This window comes from Colias croceus, chromosome 12, assembly GCF_905220415.1.
Source record: "Colias croceus chromosome 12, ilColCroc2.1".
In the NCBI taxonomy this organism is placed as follows: Eukaryota; Metazoa; Arthropoda; class Insecta; order Lepidoptera; family Pieridae; genus Colias; species Colias croceus.
The window spans coordinates 5,086,505-5,107,321 of NC_059548.1; the positions used below are offsets into that span (position 1 = coordinate 5,086,505).

General features: G+C 31.2%; 2 protein-coding genes across 3 annotated transcripts in view; one reads left to right on the top strand and one right to left on the bottom strand.

The window, feature by feature from the left end:
• Positions 1-20,817, bottom strand: part of LOC123696273 (TWiK family of potassium channels protein 7-like) — an 85,353-nt gene that overhangs the window by 60,021 nt on the left and 4,515 nt on the right. The window lies entirely within an intron of this gene.
• On the top strand, positions 9,176-10,333 carry LOC123696274 (melanoma-associated antigen E1-like). The gene has a single exon (XM_045642349.1). It carries the CDS (start codon positions 9,201-9,203, stop codon positions 10,263-10,265), a length of 1,065 nt encoding a protein of 354 aa, XP_045498305.1. The 5' UTR covers positions 9,176-9,200; the 3' UTR covers positions 10,266-10,333.

Below are 20,817 nucleotides of genomic sequence, written 5' to 3' on the forward strand. Positions count from 1 at the left end.
AAATTGCGTTCACTTTCTGAACTTATATCAACGGACAATGTCAGATTACTTACAATAAATCTATTTGTAACGATTTATCAAATACACCACTTATGAAACCGTACAAACTCCTCATTTTATCCACAAGCCACACAACTACAAATCTTTAATTTAGTTTTGTTTATTTGGTTACAAAAATATTATAAAGAGATTTATGAAATTGCGTAAACTGTAATACAAAGTTCACTTTTAAACTACGAAGCATAACAATACTTCATAAAAAATACCGTAAAATAGATTTATAATTAAAAAGTTAATCTGCTGTCTAAAAATAACCAGCGAAATATTTGTTTTAATTATTTTCTATTTATTATAGCGTAGTTCAAAAAGTTATTCTGCCCTGCAATTATTCTTAACTTGAAAAACTTTAGCCGTGTACAATTCTATTACTGAAGCCTTACAATAGTTAAATTAATTTAACGTGACCCTCGAAGTTGTAAAGTTCCTTCCAACTTGATGTTAAACCATTAAAAGTTAACGCGAGAAAATTGTAAATACCAACCAACCTTACAGCAAGTTCTTGATAAAATAACATCTCTAGCGTCCATTAGAGCTCTCAACATTTAGGCTAAAAATTAACCCAAATAGTTGATATTTCTGGCTGTCTAGGGATCGACCCTGTTGTTTGTATTAAATAAATTAAACTCTACTAATGTATGTGAAAGTTTAAAAATAGAATTACATTTTAAATAGAACAACAGAGTATAAAAAATGCGTAGCAGAAGGATGTTTCATCCAATGTGTACTTTTCAATATAAACATTAGTATAGATTTAAATATTAAATCAATAACACACAATAAATTCACAAATTGTAGATCTCAACGCACGCAAAAGGGCAAAGCAATAAGAAAAATTATTACCATTCAGAAAAATATCAAGCGAAACTGTGTCTATTGATTTTCTTAAAATACTTACAGTAATCCACGCAATCAATCCTTAGGTCTTTTGTGCGTCTTTTTACATACAAACCGAGTAGAAAATTATGAATGTATCCCCTATGAAAATGATTTCCAGGAATCCTTAATAAAAAAACATATTTGAAAATATTATTCTTTTGAAATATTTTTTTTCTTCCATACTAATCTACTTTTCTTACTCTTTTTATTCGGCGAATGAATGCGCGTTTTAATGCGGGCACAAATTTCGTTTTTCAAAATGTCGTCTAAAAAGTTCATGTCAACGACATGTCATCAGTACAACCTCATAAGCAATTTGAAATTGAGGGCGCATTTAATATTTGAAAAAGGCCTGCCTTCGATAGTAGCTGGCAGTTTGCCAAAGATGTAACAATGTTGGATATCTCATAGTTCTGGCTTACATGGAATTGGTGATAATAGGGCCCTGCTGGTGGATCGTATCGTATAATTAAACTAGAAACCTTATTAAGTTTGGGTCGAATTACACCGCACACTTTGATTATATCTTCAATTTTACATATCCAATGACTAGTACCAAAGTATTTTGCTCATATAATTTATTGGATTTGGCTATTTTTTAAAATATTCGCTGTTTATGATTCGACTTCGATTGTAGAAATATTTTACGATAAACTACAAGGGTTTATAAAGATTAATATCGTATCTTATGAAAATTAATATCGTAGCTTCTATTACCATAGAATTTAAGTAAAAAATATAAATTTGTTTATGAGGAAAAACGTTCAAAACACAAGAGATAATATTTCAGATACCTACGGCTCTGTATTGGATCCACATTTGGGTCATAGTACAATTTTATCGGCGGTGTTGTTATTGATAGGTCCCATTCAAACGTATGCATCCACTATTTTAATGGTTTTTGGAATGTCAGAGATTTATCGATATTATAACGATTGCAATTCGTTTGTTTGTACATGCTTGTTGCTTTTTTGTACTAGATACTCTTCGTTGTATAACACGTATAGTATTTTTATTAGTAGTCTATTCACAAACATTTCTAGGACGCATAATATAAAAAAAAATAGTAGGTAACTAATAAGGATTTTTACCTAACAGTACCTATTTCTTACATAAATATAATCAGACCTTGGAATAAACACGAATTTTTACAATTTAATGGTGTAACGTAATTTGTTTTACACTTAAGTAATTGCCATTAGATTTTATGAATCCATGAAAATTGTGAATTATGAGAATAATGACGTCGTAAATGTTTTACTGTATTTTGATGACTTTACCATTCATTCGGCAGTAGTAAAAATAAAACGAAAACGTTCCGAATGGAATAAGGTTAAACGATATTTTACTCATACAAAACCTTCAATAGCGGTGAATCGACACTTTAAAAAGTTACTCAAAAAGCGAACTATCTAATTCAGACTTCGTTTTTGCAAAAAAACAATAAATAAAAATACTTGAATCTTTTTAAAACGAAATGTATGAAATGAAAATGAATTTTTCAACTGCGCATTCTAACAACGTGCCTACGTGTCACTACGTATAGAAAATTAAATATTTATTTTAAGAATTTGTAGTTGTAAACATGTTAACCACTATTTAATAAAATCGATAACATACCTTTACTTGTACTTATAGAATAAATACCGTTCTTAGTTGTCTATAAATATAACAAACTTTGTACAAAACTTTGAAAACAAACCTTACGCGGAAATGAGCATTCGTTTGTCATCTTTCCCTATAACGTTTGTAATAATATTAAATTATATTTTTCGGCACAGGGAGTTATGACAGCTATAACAGATGCATGGCATTTCCCTCCTTTACTTAACAAAATATAAAAGATTATTCAACATTGTGTGAAAACGGGATTGTTGTACCCACTGTGACGTTAATTCGAAAGAAAAAGCGAATGAGATGCAATGAAAATTAGTGAAAATAGACCGTTACTAACACAGATTACTAAATCAATCTATCCGCGCTTATTTTGGTCCAGCTTTTAAATGAAATTTGACTTAACGAAATGAACTACGTTATAACAGATTTTAATCTTTAATTCGTCTGTAGATTCTTTTACATTACGTACCTATGTATTAAATTAAATTAAATTTCGAATGTGGGTAGAACATGAAATGATTAATTGATTATTAAATATAATAATAATGATTATAATACGATTATTAAATAATTGTCATGTATAAATTTTATCATAGGAGGCCCGTGTCCCAGCAGTGGGAACGTATATGGGCTGATGATGATGATGATAAATTTTATACATGACAATGACCTGAAAATAAATTATGTATTGCGACATATTATATTATTGGAATGGAAATACCTGATTAGACAAGCGGGCAGAAATTACTCTCCACCCGTCTCAACAGAACACGAACACCGCGGCACCACGACCAATATATGAAAAATTTCACTTATAGATAGTTCTGCGATGGTACGCTGGCTGCTCTTTTTTAATTTGAAACTAGCGTCTTAAACATCAACTGTCAATTTTTGACAGCTGTCTTGTCATACGTCATAAGAACCAAAAAACGTGAAAATTTCCACAGTTTAAAACACGATTTATTTACACGATATTTTACATGTCAAATCCCCGGACAAGGGATACCGTCAAGAACCGGGATCCCATTACGAACTTTATAAAAGTGGAACACGTGTTGTGCGAATATGAACAATAAACTACGCTCTCACAAAATCATTCAACTTTTCCCCCTTTCATGGGAATGTTTTGACCTGTTCATTTATTTACCCGCTGTTGTTTAACGGGGTTATGAAAAGCGACTGAATTTTCTTATAAAAATGAATAACGTAGCGTCGTAGCGTGCTTTATCCATATTATTATGATGATGAAATAATTAACGTAAGCATCTGAATTGATAAGCTCAGGTAGGTATACATATTTTGTATTTGCAAAATATTTTTTTTTTCATATTCACCGTACGATATTATATTTAAAATTTATCAACACATTATCTTATACTTAGGAGTTAGACACGTATATAAAATAAGAAGTATTTTTGAGTGCCAAAGGCCTGAAACACTATCGATGTTGGTTATTATTTATTCGTGAATAAACCAAATGTATCGGAAAACTATAACTTCCAATACATATGGTAGGAAAATAAGCATAGTTTATGGGACCATTTTGCGGTTACAATTGCAACAGCTTGAAAAGCATTCGATGGTTGCATAAAACTAAAACAAGCAAAGATAATTATTTTAATACTTATCATTCTAACTGAGGATAACTATCCTAATCTGTTAAACATTGCGATAAATTTTAAGTTACACATATTATAGTACTAGCTTTCAGCCCGCGGCTTCGCCCGCGCTTTCAAATAAAAATCCGCATAGTTCCTGTTCCCGTGGGATTTCCGGGATAAAATCTATCCTATGTTTTTAAGTCCCCCTCTATTTCATTGTAATCGGTTCAGTAGTATTTGCGTGAAAGAGTATCAAACATACACATTACACACACATCAATCCTCACAAACATTCGTATTTGTAATATTAATTTGTAGGATATCCTTTTTCTGGCAGGATTACAATGAAGTGCGTTGATAGGAGTAAAATATGTATTCAGTTCAACTGATTTATTAATTTTATTTTTATTTTATTTATTTAGGTCATCGAACATTAGTCACAACAATAATTATAGCTAGGGTACATAATATACCAAAAAAAAATACAATTGTGACAAACATTTACAGGATAACACAACATGATTTTTGAGTCAAGTCACTATGTATGTAACACAAAGCAAAAAAATAAACAAAATTAAGATAATTCCTTTAAATACTTGCGGATCTTATTACAATTGTCGTGAAAAATATCAATAAAATTGGCATGCTCGTTGACCAGCTTACTTAATCTACAAATAATACTAATTTATATTCTAATTACAATAAAAATAGTTGTAAAGTTTGCAAATCCAGGTTTTGTAAAATTGAAGTTGATAGAATTTAGAATTACGTTATCATAGCTATACCATAATATCAAGGTCCCTTTAAACAGCTGCAGCGTCATGTAGGAGAAACCGCGTGACCCAAATATAATTTACGTAATGGAGTAAACTATCAATCTCAACTGAAACGAACTTATATTAATCGGAAGCAAGTTTGTCGAGGCAATTAATTACATCCCAGTGGACTTCCAAGTTACCGAATCTTGTACAGGTCTCTTTAGCGCTCGTTTACTTTATCGATGGGAATGAATTGCGGGAACAAGATGGAAGAAATCTCTCGATTGAATACAGTTTTGGAATGATTAACAAATTAATGACTACTGTTAATAAGGTTTAATAAATTAATAACTGAGAATATTAAATTATGTTTTGTGTGTTTGACTCAACATATCTATTTGAAGTAGCCATAGTTGTCGCTGTCAAATATTCTTATAAGGCCGACGCTTTCTTTTTGGTGTAGAAGGTTTGTTTCTTTCCAAGCCGCTCCTACCGTAGGCATCATTCGTAATTTTAGTCACAGTTGGTAGACTGATACCCAATGCAACCGAAACACGGTTTCGCACTTGCGAGAAAGGTATGAGAGGACCGCCATTTTGATTTTCTTTCTCAAAGAAATCACAAAGTTTTAGCACTAACTGTCTGGATTGTCCTTTCAAAACTTGTCCTTTCGGCATTTTCAAGATCAATGGATCTAAACACTCACAAAAGATGCACCGAGGAATAAAACTACTCAACTCAAGGCGACTAACAAATGCGAGAGAACACTCAGCGAACATAAATGCGTGTGACTGGCACGGGCGTTTTGCTGCGAGTGACGGATGACGTCAAAATTGTGGCCGGTGGATGGTCGGTTGATGTTACCAGTATACATATAGGTAATATAATGTCAAACCGTTTGGAGATTTTAGCAATTAAAATATATGTATTTATATTAATAAATGATATATAAAATAACATATAAACAAAACAAAAATGCAACATAAAATGTATCTTTATAATATGTACTTATTATTACATTTACGTAATAATTTAATTAATTTAATTTATTTATTCGATTAATGATTATGTTAAAAATTCATAATCGGAATGATATCACAATCGAGAATCTTTTGAACATCACTAAAGCTATAAACCGTCGAGCTGTCAAAAAGCAATTCTTATAGTGGACAGAGTATATTGCAGCTAATAAACATACGCGATAGAACTCAGTAGGATAATATCAACTTATCCTAAATTACACAAGAAAGATAACTAGGTATTTATTGAGCTCCAAATAATCACAATACTATTTAATTCATAATACCAGTGTACATAAAGCTGCTGGCGATTCCTGGAATATAATATTCACTAAGTCCGATTATGATAGCGAGATAAAATAAATTAGCTTACTTTGACGAGCGAAAAAATCAGCACGGAAAATAGAAAGAGCACTGAAATAGCGATGTAAAAGAAATATAAAAGCACATGAATAGAAATCATTACGCAACTTTTAACATTGAAATGTATGCAATGTTAATTCAATGTGTGGATAAAAATTAAAAAGGCAGCAAAATAGTTTATAACGAGCTCTTTAATTAAGCCACTAATGCAACGAACCTTTAAAACGCGAAGAAACTTTCACCTGAAATTTTAAAACGTGAAATCTCGTCGTCTAAAACTTTACAAATATATTTTGATACATATTTTTATACTGCTTTCGAGGCCTTGGAATGTACTTTGTACATTAATAATTTAAAAGAGTTCTTGCGGATTATAATCAATTTTAATTACGAGTTATAAAAGAGTGTTTTATTAAAAGATCTTTTGTTCAATTTAACGGTTCTTTTAAAGACTTTAAAGGTCAGATGATCATATTGTTTAATGGAGAATCTTTATATTCAGTGTCAACCTCTTCCAATAAAATCTAAATTCAAAGTATTAATATACCAGAACGTTTTCATTATATAAAGCTATACATATAACACATTTTCCAGAATTTAGTTCTATCTCTATGGGTATAGAAGGATTTCTGATAAAGATAGTATAAAAACGTAAAAATTAATAGTATCAGAAAATATTTAGGAAAGAATTTTAGGTCTGTTATCGATCTGTTAAAAAATTAATTCTCGCGCTTGTAAATTTCTGAAAATTTACAAGCGCGAGTATCTGAATACTGTAAAATTCTTTCTCATTAAAAAAAAGAGATATAGGTACTCTCGGGTTCTCTAATTTATTTACGGTGTAGATATTTTTAGGTTCAAATGTGGTTGCAAAATAAAATTTTAAATAAATTTTGCTATGCAAAAAGGAATGACAACTCCCATAGCGTTTGTATAAAACAATAATCATGGAGAAACCTCAGCACTCCTCACTTTACGTACTCGTTATGAATATTCTTAATCATTTTAAACTGATAGTGCGAAATGCGCGGTTTCCACAATGAGGTATATTATTTGTGTTCCCTTGTCCCAGATTCCTAATTGCTCCGTACCACGGTAATGACTTCCCCAATTTCGACGCCGGCTCTACTCTTTGTTCCGTCTATTGTTTATGCACGCTTACTACTCAAAAATATGACAGTGAACCCTTTAGAATGCGCTCTCGATTTTTGTAATGTTCTGCAGATGGTAACAAAAAAGAATAAATAACATGCAGAGTCGGTAGCAAGAACTAATAGGTACCTTTTTACTTTTACGTAAAGGCTTTAATTTTTAATTTATTAAAAATGAATCTCAGTAAAAAATATTGGTTTTAAATTTAAATATTTATTATAACCCAATGGAATGACAGTTTAAAGCCAAGCGCTTGTCGACATACATATATTTTGTAAGCCTGTATTATTGGTTCTTACCTAATGTCTGTTCTCTTATGAGATTTATTTCACATGAAACAATACTCTACGTAGAAAACAATATAAGACAATAAAGAATAATAAAAATAAACAAATAAAATTCCTGGAAACACGATGTAGCGAATATTCCCTATATTGTGTTTCTATTTTACTATTGTCTACTTACACTCTACATCATTTCATACTATTACTATTTTGTCTTCTTTTCTATAGTCTTGAAGGGCTACCTGGCATTAATTATTCTTTAAATTAATTAAAAGCTAATAGAAAGAAACTAATCTTAAACTAAGACTTTAGGTGCACTGAAAAATAAGTTATTTTGAAATTACAGACAGACATCAATTTGATTTATTTGTATAGGTATGTACTTAATTATTAAATAGTTTGTGCCATTAAAATCATACTCCACAATAAAATATAGTCAAATACCTCGTTCAACATAATTTCCAAAGGAAATTACTCAGATAGAAAATATGCATTAATAAAAATGCCTCACATTTTTCCTATGTAGATAAAACATACATATAAATCAAAAATAACGTCACAAATCTCATTTTATTTCATTACCTTATCGTTGGAATACCGTAAATGTGATTCAGTCATGCTACAATATTGCAAAATGATGGCTTAAAACCTTCACTAGTTGAGTTTCCGGCGTTACGCGTTCACAAATAAAACGCATTTGTGTACAAAAAATATTTCTCTTCTCTCTCTCCCTTCTACAAATCCTTCCGTTAAAGTACGCACAAACATGAAATCTTAATGATCTTTATATTTCCCTAATCACTAATGTTATATTATTTTCTCTACGTTTGCCGGGACAATTAGTAATTATATAAGTATCTAGAGAAATTTATATCTTTAAAGGTACATTTTTGCGAAAATACATACGTTTAAATAATATGTATCTCCGTTAACATTACAGTAATTATATATTTTGTAACGTATGCAACTCCATATTATATTTGCACTGAAATTTCATTTGTTGTGTGCTACAAAGTATTATTAAAATGCTCATTTGAGTCGTGCACGTTAAATATGTGTTGTTTTAGGTACGACATTTGACATTACCTAAATGATATTTCATTTCAAAATGTACATATGCGTTATTCAAATGTTATGTATTAACGTAAAATAATTTGCGTGTAACATGTTTGCAACAACATAAAATATGATTTATACTTTGTTTAAAACTTTACTATTTGCTATTGGCGATTTAAAATAAATATTTGTATTTATTTGAAGCGGCATAGACTAGATATTTAAACTGTGACGTTCAATTTGTTCATAACATATTTATTGGTGATTGCAGTTGTAATATCTATCGTTGGAATTTTTACTTCAGTTCAACTATTTCGATAATAAAATAAACGGTAGTAATAAATATTTGTACGTCATAAAAATACTATCGAAGGCCTATATAACATCCTACTTTACCACTGCTAGTTATTCAAAATGGAGATATTCTATTTGTCTCTCGTATTCATTACAATTTTATTCGATAAAACGGAATCGGGTCATTCAAAATCTAAATCACTTCTGATTCTCTCTGATCTTTCCAATGAACAGGACAGAGAATTCTTTAAGAAAACGTATCCATGGATTGCTGAAAACATCGGTGATTATATAGATGTCGCTTTGTTTTTCAATAATTGCGATGAAGACACTGATATAAAGTACTGTGTACTGCAACAACTAGATACAAGAAGTCAGGCAGATTACCTTCGATGTGAAGCAGAAGACAGATCCACCGACTGCGCAGATGGATTCGATTTAAATAAACATAAATTCAAAAAATGTATGAAAAAAGTAGGCAAAATCGAAAGAGAGGCTGAAAGAGCATTTGCCCATTACCATCCAACAAGGACACCGTTCATCGTATTGCCAAGTGGTAAAGTTTGTGATCTCTATCCAAAAACGCTTTTAGAATGTATTTGCAATGCATTGTTTAAGAAAAGAATGCCACGGGGTTGCAAGAATCCTTCTCCAGAACCTTTTACTACAACCCCCAAACCAACAACAACCACAACAACAACTCCTAAGACTACTACGACGGAAATACCAACTACAACAGAAAAACCAACTACAACAGAGAAACCTACAACAACAGAGAAACCCACAACAACAGAGAAACCTACTACAACAGAAAAATCTACTACAACAGATAAATCTACATCAACGGAAAAATCTACTACAACAGAAACACCTACCACAACAGAAAAGCTTATTACTACAGAAAAGCCTTCTACTACAGAAAAACCAACTACTACAGAAAAGCCTACTACAACACAGAAACCGTCAACAACAGAAAAACCAACAACGACGGATAAGCCAACAACTTCCAAACAAACTACAACAGAAAAGGCGACAACAACATTAGAGCCTTCTACTACTAAAAAACCTACTAAATCTTCAAAGTCATCAACGACCAAAACTCCGTCCACTCAAAAGCAATCTAAAAAAGCCAAGCCAAAAAGAAAGAAAGGTAAAACAACAGCCAAGCCTATAGCAGATAACTAAACAAATCATCGAAGTTCAGTCTACAATTTGCAGCAAAATCTGAGTAAATAAAGAGAAAAGCTTCAATGATAATGAATGTCTTATAAAACTAAAGTCTACCGAGTCTTCTATTACAACAATTAGAATCCAGTCAAAATTTAAAATTAATAAATTTATTCAAGACTAAAAATAAACAAACTGTTTTATTATTGTTTATGATAGAAATAATTATAAATAAAATTATTGTTAACTATTCCACTACCAAAAGTAAAATTAAATTTGAGAACTAAATGGAAAGTCCTTAAATCTAATATATAAAAATCAATGCCACTTTTCGTTGTAATTCCATAACTCGAGAACGGCTGAACCGATTTCGATAATTCTTTTTTTATTATATTCCTTGAAGTACGAGGATGGTTCTTATATAGAGAAATCGTAAATATGTACCACGGGCGAAGCCGGGGCGGACCGCTAGTTGTTTTATAAATATCACCGTTCACTGAATCTATATTTTTATGTAAATTCTAATGGATCTAGATTAATATCGAAATATAGCGTAACAAAAAGCATTTCTGTTATGAAAAGCACTATTAATTCGAACGCTACAATGCGTTGGCTTTAGGCATAATATTATGATTTAATGTTAAAATTATTTCACATAGAGTGGTATATCGTATGAGTAAGCAACAGGCAACATTTATGCATTTATTGAGTATCAACTAGAAGTAGAAGTAGTAAAAGAATTGTACATACATGAATAATTGTAAATATTTTAAGAACATAAATTGCACAGATAAAAAATCGTCACATATAAAATTCGTGACAAAACTTGCGGACTAACAGGTGGGGTTAGAACTGTAAGTGAAAAAGTTTGTTATGGTTTGTTTTCCATAACAAAATTAGTTACAGATTGAACTGTTAGGCTGGTTACAGAGCTTGACCGACCGTCAGTGCGTACCGTCGGTCCTGATGATACGCATCAACAATTGTATGACTATGACACTAATGCGCATGACAATACGCGTGCGTATGGGCGTATTCAGAAAGAAAGCTTGAAACTTGTAAGCGCTTATCGGCGCTTGTCAATGCTGGTTCGTTCTACACAAATTTTATATGGCAGCCACCAGCATTGTTGAAGCTTGTCGGAACTTGTCGGCGCCGATCAGCGCTTATAGGCGCATGTTCATATATTTTCCTGCGTAGGTTACCATAGCTGACAAGCACCGATAAGCGCTTATAAGTTTCAAGCTTTCTTTCTGAATACGCCCTATGGTCGGTCTAGCTATGAACGGTTTTATGAATTTCCATACATATGTCAAGCGCGACTGACGTACGCACTGATGGTCGGTCAAGCTCTGCAACCAGCCTTACCCAAGAGCCGAAAAAAACGCACCCTTCCGTCCCTTCGTGACGTGTTTACTTAACTGTAAATGCTATACTCAGAAATCGTAACTTCAGTTTTAAAGGTAAATTTTAAACTTTTCACTCCTACGTGAAACGAGACTGAAATACTCCAAGTGCGTGAGTAATTTTTTAATGGAATGTTTGCATTGGATAATTAATTTGCCGAGATTTCGATCGAACCTTGTTCAGAAAACATGTGTGTTCTCTGCTTATTTATTGTTGCGATGTTCGTGATACTAACTTTATTTGTGCATTTGTAAGGCATTTTTTTATATGCAGTATATTTTTAAAGTAAAAAGTTTTTAAACAAAAAGTACTTAAACTTAGTTACAAGAAATTAGAAAGGATTATTTAACACTATTCTTCTATTTATATATTATCTGTGTTTCACATACCCCTTGAAATTTTATGTACGGGAATCAGCAAAAAAACACTCTATGGTCATTGATGACGCTTTTTTAATTTGTCTACTCTTCTTCAGTACATATTTATTATAATCACCGTAAAATAGTTGTTGTGTAGGATCTCATATACCTAGATGTCGTGTCAAGAGAAATGATAATGCTAATACAAGTAACATAGATGTATTTATTTTCTTGTGTTCAAAATGGGATTCTTCAGACGGAACACACATGAACAAACACACTTTGTATTATAATGAGATCATAAAAGCACAAGCATTTGATGCTTAATTTTATAAACTAGCTTCTATTACAAATTTAAATGATTTCGCATTCAATATAACTTTAAATTCAAATTTTCTGTAATGAAACGAAGATATTCAAGGAAGGCAATAATGAAAATCTCATTAGGCAAAATTCAGAGATCTTTTCAAAAGATTACACGTGATTTATGCAACAAAAATAAGCATTCTCACGCCTTGAAACCCTGTTTATCCCGATTACGGGTCCCTTAATATGGCTTATTATATTACTGGCAAAGTTTCCTAGTCATCCCTTATTAATTATGATAATAAAAGCGTTTGAGTTATTTATTCTATTAATTAACATTTTATTTATTTTTATAAAAAACGTTTATTATTATTTGTAGGTATTTTTTGGGGACAACTATTTCTTTTGTCCTTGATTCATGAACGGAAAATATTTATATTTTCACGGTTAATTAAATCTATCTCTTTGACCTTTTCCTCTTTGTCTTTTTGTTATATTATTGCGTATCCGTGAGTAAAATGTTCATAATATAAAACTACTAAAACTAAAACATAATAAATGTTGGTCGTCATTATGTACCTACTCTCAAGTCATTTAAAATTTAACCATACAATTTACCAAATGATATGTAAGTACCTATAAAAAGAGTATAAATCTAACTAAGATTACCAACACAATTGTATTTTATAGAAACTAATAGGTACATAGGAAAATTTACCTATACATGAATACACACTAATGGTGACATCGGAATAGCAACTGTAGACGTCATTTTAGGCACCTCATTAATGGATTACAAGCACTTAGCACATATAGGTACAGATACGTTTTTAGTCAGCAGAATTTTGAAGTACAATTCCGTTTTAATATTTTAAGTGAACAAAATTTTAAAATGAATTTATACTCGAATTAAATAAATAAAACTTGAAACTGGTAAAGCATATTCATATATCCCTACAAATCCGCTCTCACACTCGGCTGGAAAAACTTTTGACTACTGAAATAACATCACCGTATGTCACAAATCCACTAAAATGTACAGAGATTTTCAACTGCGACTTAATTAAAACTTTTCTATTTTTACAATTAAATTATATTTGGAAGCAAGCAAAAAGTAATTATGTAGGGAACAGTTAGGTAGTTAGTTTCGAAGTGATTGTTACTTTATACTTTATAGGATACTAGGTTTCCGCCCGCGGCTTCGCCCGCGCAGTCAAAGAAAAACCCGCATAGTTCCCGTTCCCGTAGGATTTCCGGGATTGCGTCATTTTCCCGGGACAATATAGCCTATGTCCTTTCTCGGGTATCAAAACATCTCCATATCAAATTTCATGAAAATTGGTTCAGTAGTTTAGGCGTGATTGAGTAACAAACAGACAGACAGACTTACTTTCGCATTTATAATATTAGTATGGATAGTTATGTATATTGACATATATACATTATACACGCTACTTAGCCACATAATCAAATATCATATAAATCACAGAACAAAAAATATATCACAGCATAAAATGCTTCGTCATGATTCCACTCTACATAGCAATGGAAAAGTAGGTAGCAATAGGTAATTCATAGGCCCGATATGGAGTAATAGATGTAAATGATCCTAAAATACTTTCCTAATATCCTAACATATCATGCCAATCTACTTAATGTTATATTGACAGTCTAGATTGGAAAAAGATACCCAAATTCCTTAGCAATTGCGATAAATATGTTTTCCTTAAAGGATGGACTGAATGATTCTGTATAATGCAATCCAAAGAAACATCTCTTTAAAAGAACATAAACCTTTGATATCAAAACGCAAGTCGCATTAACGAAAATATGCCGCGAGTGCCTCCGTACTGTTTTAATATCTAACGGAAGCAATGAAGACGGGCTGAATTAAAATATTCTGTATTTGTGTAGCAAAAGACATATTTTTGTTTGTCTTTTACAGAACAAAGTTTGAAACGACGCCCCATTAGAGCCACATAATTTTCATTTGCACACTTTATACATTCGTGACAAAAACAGAAGATTTATTTTAGGGTCCTTACATACCTCCTATATAACTTTGGCTGTATATAATATACATATTACATAGGCCTAGTGGTGGTATTATTCCGATCGGTAATCGTAATTTAATCTTGCCTAAAATGCATAAATATTTTTTTATTAATAAAATATGTAAGTACTTACTTGGATTTAAAATCAGACGTTGAAATAGTTACAACAAGTAGTATTAGTTAACATAAAATTTTGAAAGTTCAATATGAATAAATTCATAATGAATGATTAAATATTATGTCAATTAAAATACTACGTTACGAACCGTTGCTACGAACAGCCTTCCGTTGTTTCTAGGAAAGTCGGATATAAATAAAATAACACAGAATTTTACGTTTAACAATAAAATGCAAAAGATTTATATATAAAACGTGAATAACAAGCAATATCGAGCTTAGAGTTTAGAAAGCTAACACCGAGTAAGGGCTCATATTCTACTCTTTATTTATATGAAATCCCGAAACCCAATAAAATGTCGAGTGGACGCTTTAGTCCAAGAGCAAGTGATAATATTATTTACATGAAACTATATTTCAACAACAACAAAAGTATTACCGATTTATTATTTTCTGTTCATTTTAAATGATTGTAATAAACACTGAGTACTGAGAAGCAAAGTGATTTCAAATTTTGAAAAGCTTTGTGATTGGAATATAATTTATTTGCGGACTTTTTGACCTTTGCGCGTTTGACCTAAGTATACAAGAAGGTATTTTATATTGTTAAACATGAAATGTATCGACAATTATTTAAGAAAATTCCTTTATATTTCAAATCAAAAATTCATACTCAGGGTTGTAGTCATAGAGCCGACAAAATCTACAAAAGGCAAGCAGCTCTCTCTCTTTGTCTACAATTTTAAAGGGGTTTTATTTTATGTAAAGGCTTAATACACGAAACGGCTATACCGGTCATAAAACCTACACAAAGGGCCGCATTTACATTTCGGGCGCGTTTTACATTTTTCAAGCCAATTCGCACGCGATACCGCCTGCGGCTTATTCTAAAACTACCCTCATTTATAACACGACAAGTGTGAAGTCGCCTAATTTAAGATTTATATTGCAAAGGTGTGTTGTACAATTTTATAAAATTCACACGAAAACAAAGCGCTTATTTAATTTATATAAAGGTCAGGTTCACTTTTTAACATTATACGACATTTTATACATTAATTTAGTTTTCCAATACAATAGGTACATAAAATAATTTATTTGTTCCAAAAGGTTTCCTTTAATTTTTTTTCTATGCGTATTTTAAATAATTTTACCTAAGAGTAGGTACCTAATGCACCTTCTGCCTTATCATGTACTCTTAAATTTCAACAAAATCGTTACAAACATTTAAAGTCAAAACAATATCTATGGCCTAGAAACACAAGCTCAGACGATAAATCGATTATGGTACGATATGAAAATTCCTCCGCTGTAACGTGATAGGCTACAGTTATTGAAGATTATAGTAGAAAACTAATATTATTCACGCAAACAGTGGCTAGTTGAAATGGGGCAAATATTTATTCAAAATATATTCGATTGATAGGTACCAAGATAAATTTTATCGTTATATAAGAAAAATGTTAATGCGTTATGAAAAACAAAATAGAGTACATGGAATACAAATATACAACAAAATATTTTGTTTTAATGATAATAATATGATTATTGGCAAATTAAAACAGCAGTTAAGTTCCTCCTCAATCCTGAGATTACCCTTCCATAACAATCGTAAGAACATAATATTATTATGATCAGTATTGGACACAGTATGAGTATAGAAAAAGGGTCAATCTAAGGATTTATTATGTCACCAGCTCCCCTGAGTATATAATATGTTCTGTGGTCACCAGGCACCAGCACACTTCCACATCATAAAACGTTACTAAACATACACAATGTATTTCATTAGCAGTATTTTTATTACTAATTAAGTTCCATACTTAACCACATATAAATAACGACTTCATACATTAATATTTTTACGTTTAACACTGATTAATACGCAAAGTTCGTGACTAAGCCTCTTTATACAGCTTAGTGAATAAAACTTGTTTGCACCTGACTTTGTAATTCGTCTTCTGGTGTAAGCCAAGCCCATTCAAACAAAAGTAACCGTTGTTGCTTGTCCTTAAAATTGGAAGTCCTTTGAACAATTTCCTTTGCCTTTTAAGGCTGTTATAACATCTATTTTCCAAAAATTTGGGAGATTTAATAACTTCATCTTATAAATATTGACCCGTGTTCGCTTTGCTTCGGTTTTTAACCTCCCTGAGTATTCTGACAATAGGGAAAATTGTTTTACGTTTTAAATCAGTATGACAGTATTTTTCAGAGAGAAATACTTACTAAGTAATTATTCAGTAATCTGTAGCAACTGAATACTTTGAAGAAGTCCACCTATTCCTGCAAATGAACAGCAGTAAATATTAATTATAAATACGGGTTGATTAAAGTTATATATTTATTAAACACCCAAATTATAGTTCTCAGTTCACAAGAACTCTCCGATAGAAAACAGGTGTTTACAAAATGCGTCAGGAAAACCAAACTTCTTCTTCTTAAAAAAAAGCTTCTTTACCATGACGGCTATTTATCATTCCTTATAAATATACTTACCTACATATCCTACATTTAAAGACACTTCACACATGCATGTGCATTATGCACTTCCCATAAAGAAAGGGCTGAAAACAGACAATGATGTTTGACATAGTTTAATTCTTACAAAGATGCATAATGCATATGGAGTAGCGCCCTTATTTGCGCAAAACAGTACAATATTTACTTGGAAACTTTCACGTTACATCACATGAATAATAAACGAAAGTATATTTATTACGCCTCCAAAATGGCCATTTATTGTTAGACAAAACTGAATTCATAACAAGTGTTGATAAAACTTGGTTATTTATGGCGCGAGTTAAGTGTATAAGTTTAAATTGAATCATTTTATGAAACATCACGTTATTCTCACTAAACTATGTTGTAAGCGTCAAATTGAAAATTACGTAATAGGTTCGTGATATTGTACATAGGAGGTATAATCGAGAAATATTAGAATCCATGTTTTATTGATAAAAGTTTGTAACAAACTTTCAAAATAATTCTTATTATCAAATCTCTATAGTATTCAAATACATATTTTTCCATCTATAGAGTAGTCCCGTAATAAAAATAATTAACTTGAAAAGCAACTACCTACCTGAAAGAAAAATCTTGACCTGAATGTTTTTTTAAAAAAGAGTACTACCTACCTACTGTGTCGAAAAAACATACAAAAAGCTTGTCGCTCGTCTTGCCTCTCTTATTTTAGGTAAAACCTCTTTCTTTGTCACGCTTATTTTGGTTAGTAAAGTCCGTAATATCATTATATTTATTCTGTGGAACGCCTACATTCGTCAATAAATGGTGACACAAAGTTAATTAATCACAACGATACTTGAATTCAAGCCATTCAAATAATCTCAATAGCACTGAAAATACGTTATTGGAACGAATTAATTCTAACACCTTAAATAGACTGTTTAAACTCAAAGGCTTGGAGGCATAATGGAATCTAAATTAATAAGCCCATTGAAGGTCAGCTACGCCTTTCGAACTGACTTATTTGAACTCGTTAATTTTTTAGCTAAATTGTGGTTAAGTTCTTCGTTTCAGAGCAAAATAAACAGATACCGTTAGATAAAATATTACGTCCGTTTATTACTATTATTACGTACCTACTTACCTAAACAATGAAAGTTATAATCAATATCCATAAAATATCTCAACGCGCATAGAGAAGTTGCACTTCAATAATGGATCATTGATCTTCAAACGCTTATTTTAACAAAAGCTTATTTTGAGCATGAGCTTCGTTTTCAAAACTCTTAATTTTTATCAGCTACCTTCGAATAGCTACCTCACCATATGCAACCATCCTATTAATTTCCAAAAACAAAACATCTAAAACCACTATTAAAGTCCGATTACATTATACTATGAAAGAAATAAAAAAACGATTTATCTATAAATGAATAGCACCGTTCGCTGTGTAATAAATGAGTGCAGACAAAGCATCGATGAGACCGATAGAAATACCTTGAAGGTAATAAGATTCTCGAGCCCGAAGAGATCCGTCTAGCGGGAGATTATAATTTAATCTATCCACTTTATTTAAGTCTTAAGGGATCGAGAAATAGAAAATGTCGCAGTTACACACAGATAGACGATATTTATCATTCCGTACAATTTAAAACTGAATGGAATAGTTTGAATTCATCAGGGATAAGATGAAAAGAAAATCGCAAAACAGCCCGGTATCAGGCTGAAGCATATTTCTGTAGTCCTGTCTACTAAAATATTGTTTCAAAGACATTAAAATTTTAAATAAATAATTCTGTCAAATAAAACAGCTTTTATTAAGAATGTTTACAAAATATTAAGCAGAATAATCCCTTAATATTTCAAAGGTAACAATTAATCATACGAGGGATGTCGTTTTCGGGTTAAGTTATATCTTCAGATTTTATTAAATTATAACAAAATGTAAGCAGCATATAAGAAGAAATGAATTAGGTACACTTAGGATAACTCCTTATTTGAATTCAAGGTGTAAATGGCGTATCATAAATTGAGAGAGAGCGGGAAGATGACAAAATTATAATAACCATGAGCAGCAGTTGATGAAAGTACTGTGTAAAATGACGTCATAATACAGTATTATGTCACTTGTTTAAAGTTATTCGAAAACTGTAATACAGCGATACTAATGTTTCATTGAATAAATATTTAAGAACCTGTTATTAAGGTAGCGTTTTATTGCTCCGTAAAAGCGTCTTACTAGTTGAATTTATTTTTTTTGGAAAAGGGACATTTCGTGAGAGACTTGTAAGTAACTTGATTTTATGTTACGTTAGGATACACTTTAGTTTTATAGTTTGTTTATTTATAAATCAGTAAAAATAAAAATAACAGAGATGATTTTCGGCTTTCGTTCGTTTTAATATCCTTTAAGAGAAATATGTAGTAATAAAAATATAGAGAAAAGATATTATAAAAATATCTTTTCTCTAGAAGAGAACCAAAATTGTTGTTCTCAGACACTGAACAGAAATAAAATTGAAATGCCATTTTACCGGTTAGCAAATGTTAAAAATTCATTTATGGGTCTAGGTATACGCTTTTACAACAGAATTCCACATTGTATTAAAGAGTTTAGTAGTGCTAAATTTAAAACTTATGTAAAAAATGTATTAGTTCAGAGAGCCTATTACAGCATTAAGGAATATAATATGGAAGATGAAAATCCATGGAGGGTAGTCGCGTAAGAACCACAGGACAGTTCTTTGGCATATAATGATATATTATGTAGTTAGATATAAGTTACACATTATTTAAAATTGAATTCTAATATTGACATGATTTTAAAAGAGCAACTATGGAGTTTCCTGCTGGTTCTTTTCCATAGATACTGCTTTCCGAATCGGTGGTAAAATATGTTAAAAAATATGTAATGACGATTCGAAAGTGCTTCTAAAAGAAGTCTAATTGGATGAATAAATGTTTGAGTTTGTTGGCTTGCTTGGGACAATATCAGTATCAGGGTCTCATGCTTCTATTCTGACATTTATGATAAGTAAGTCAAGACGGTACTTGCAACATAGTACTCAGTATTTTATTTTGTGTATGGTTTGTGTATCTATTGTTAATATGTAGTAATAATATTGTATTTCTTTCTTTATCAATGTAAATGAATTGCTCTATACATTTTACTGAAAATACACTTTAATTGAATATCGTGTATAAAAAGTATTATATTCATAAAGTAAATCAAATTTGCAGAGTAATTTTCTGTACAAAAAGTAATGATATGCCACCAAAAACATAAATGTAAAAATTGGAGCCGAGTTCAATCGTTGACTTAATTTGCCAAAAAAGAAATGAGATCTAATTAATGTGTGCCAAGTTCTGCAGACAGTCCAGAAATTTATTTACAAAGATGTATTAAGTTCTTAGGTTGACTGAAAACTCAATTGTTTTATTTTCCCTTAGAGAACAATGTTTATTCCAAAATATACCTTTTTTAATTTGAATAATATAATTATTTTCACAAAGCAAACAACTAATGACCTTTTTTTTTTTTTTTTTTTTTTAGTGGGGAAATCTTGCATAGATACCCACGGCCTCCGGGGAAGAGGCCGTGGGTTATGTCGGATTCCTACCGACCAAAACCCCACTGTGTTCCGTCAAGCCACATCAGCGACAGGGCCACGGGTATGTGTAGAATTCATCCGTGACAAACAACTAATGACCACTAATGACCTATTGAACCCCATAATTTGATGAGGCTAGTTTTACATACTGTTTATATTTTGTGAGGTTCTAAGAATTAGATTAATTAGATCTCATTTCTTTTTTGGCAAATTAAGTCAACGATTGAACTCGGCTCCAATTTTTACATTT

Excerpts from the sequence above, each read along its gene's own strand:
- LOC123696274 (XM_045642349.1), top strand. The coding sequence starts at position 9,201 with ATGGAGATATTCTATTTGTCTCTCGTATTCATTACAATTTTATTCGAT.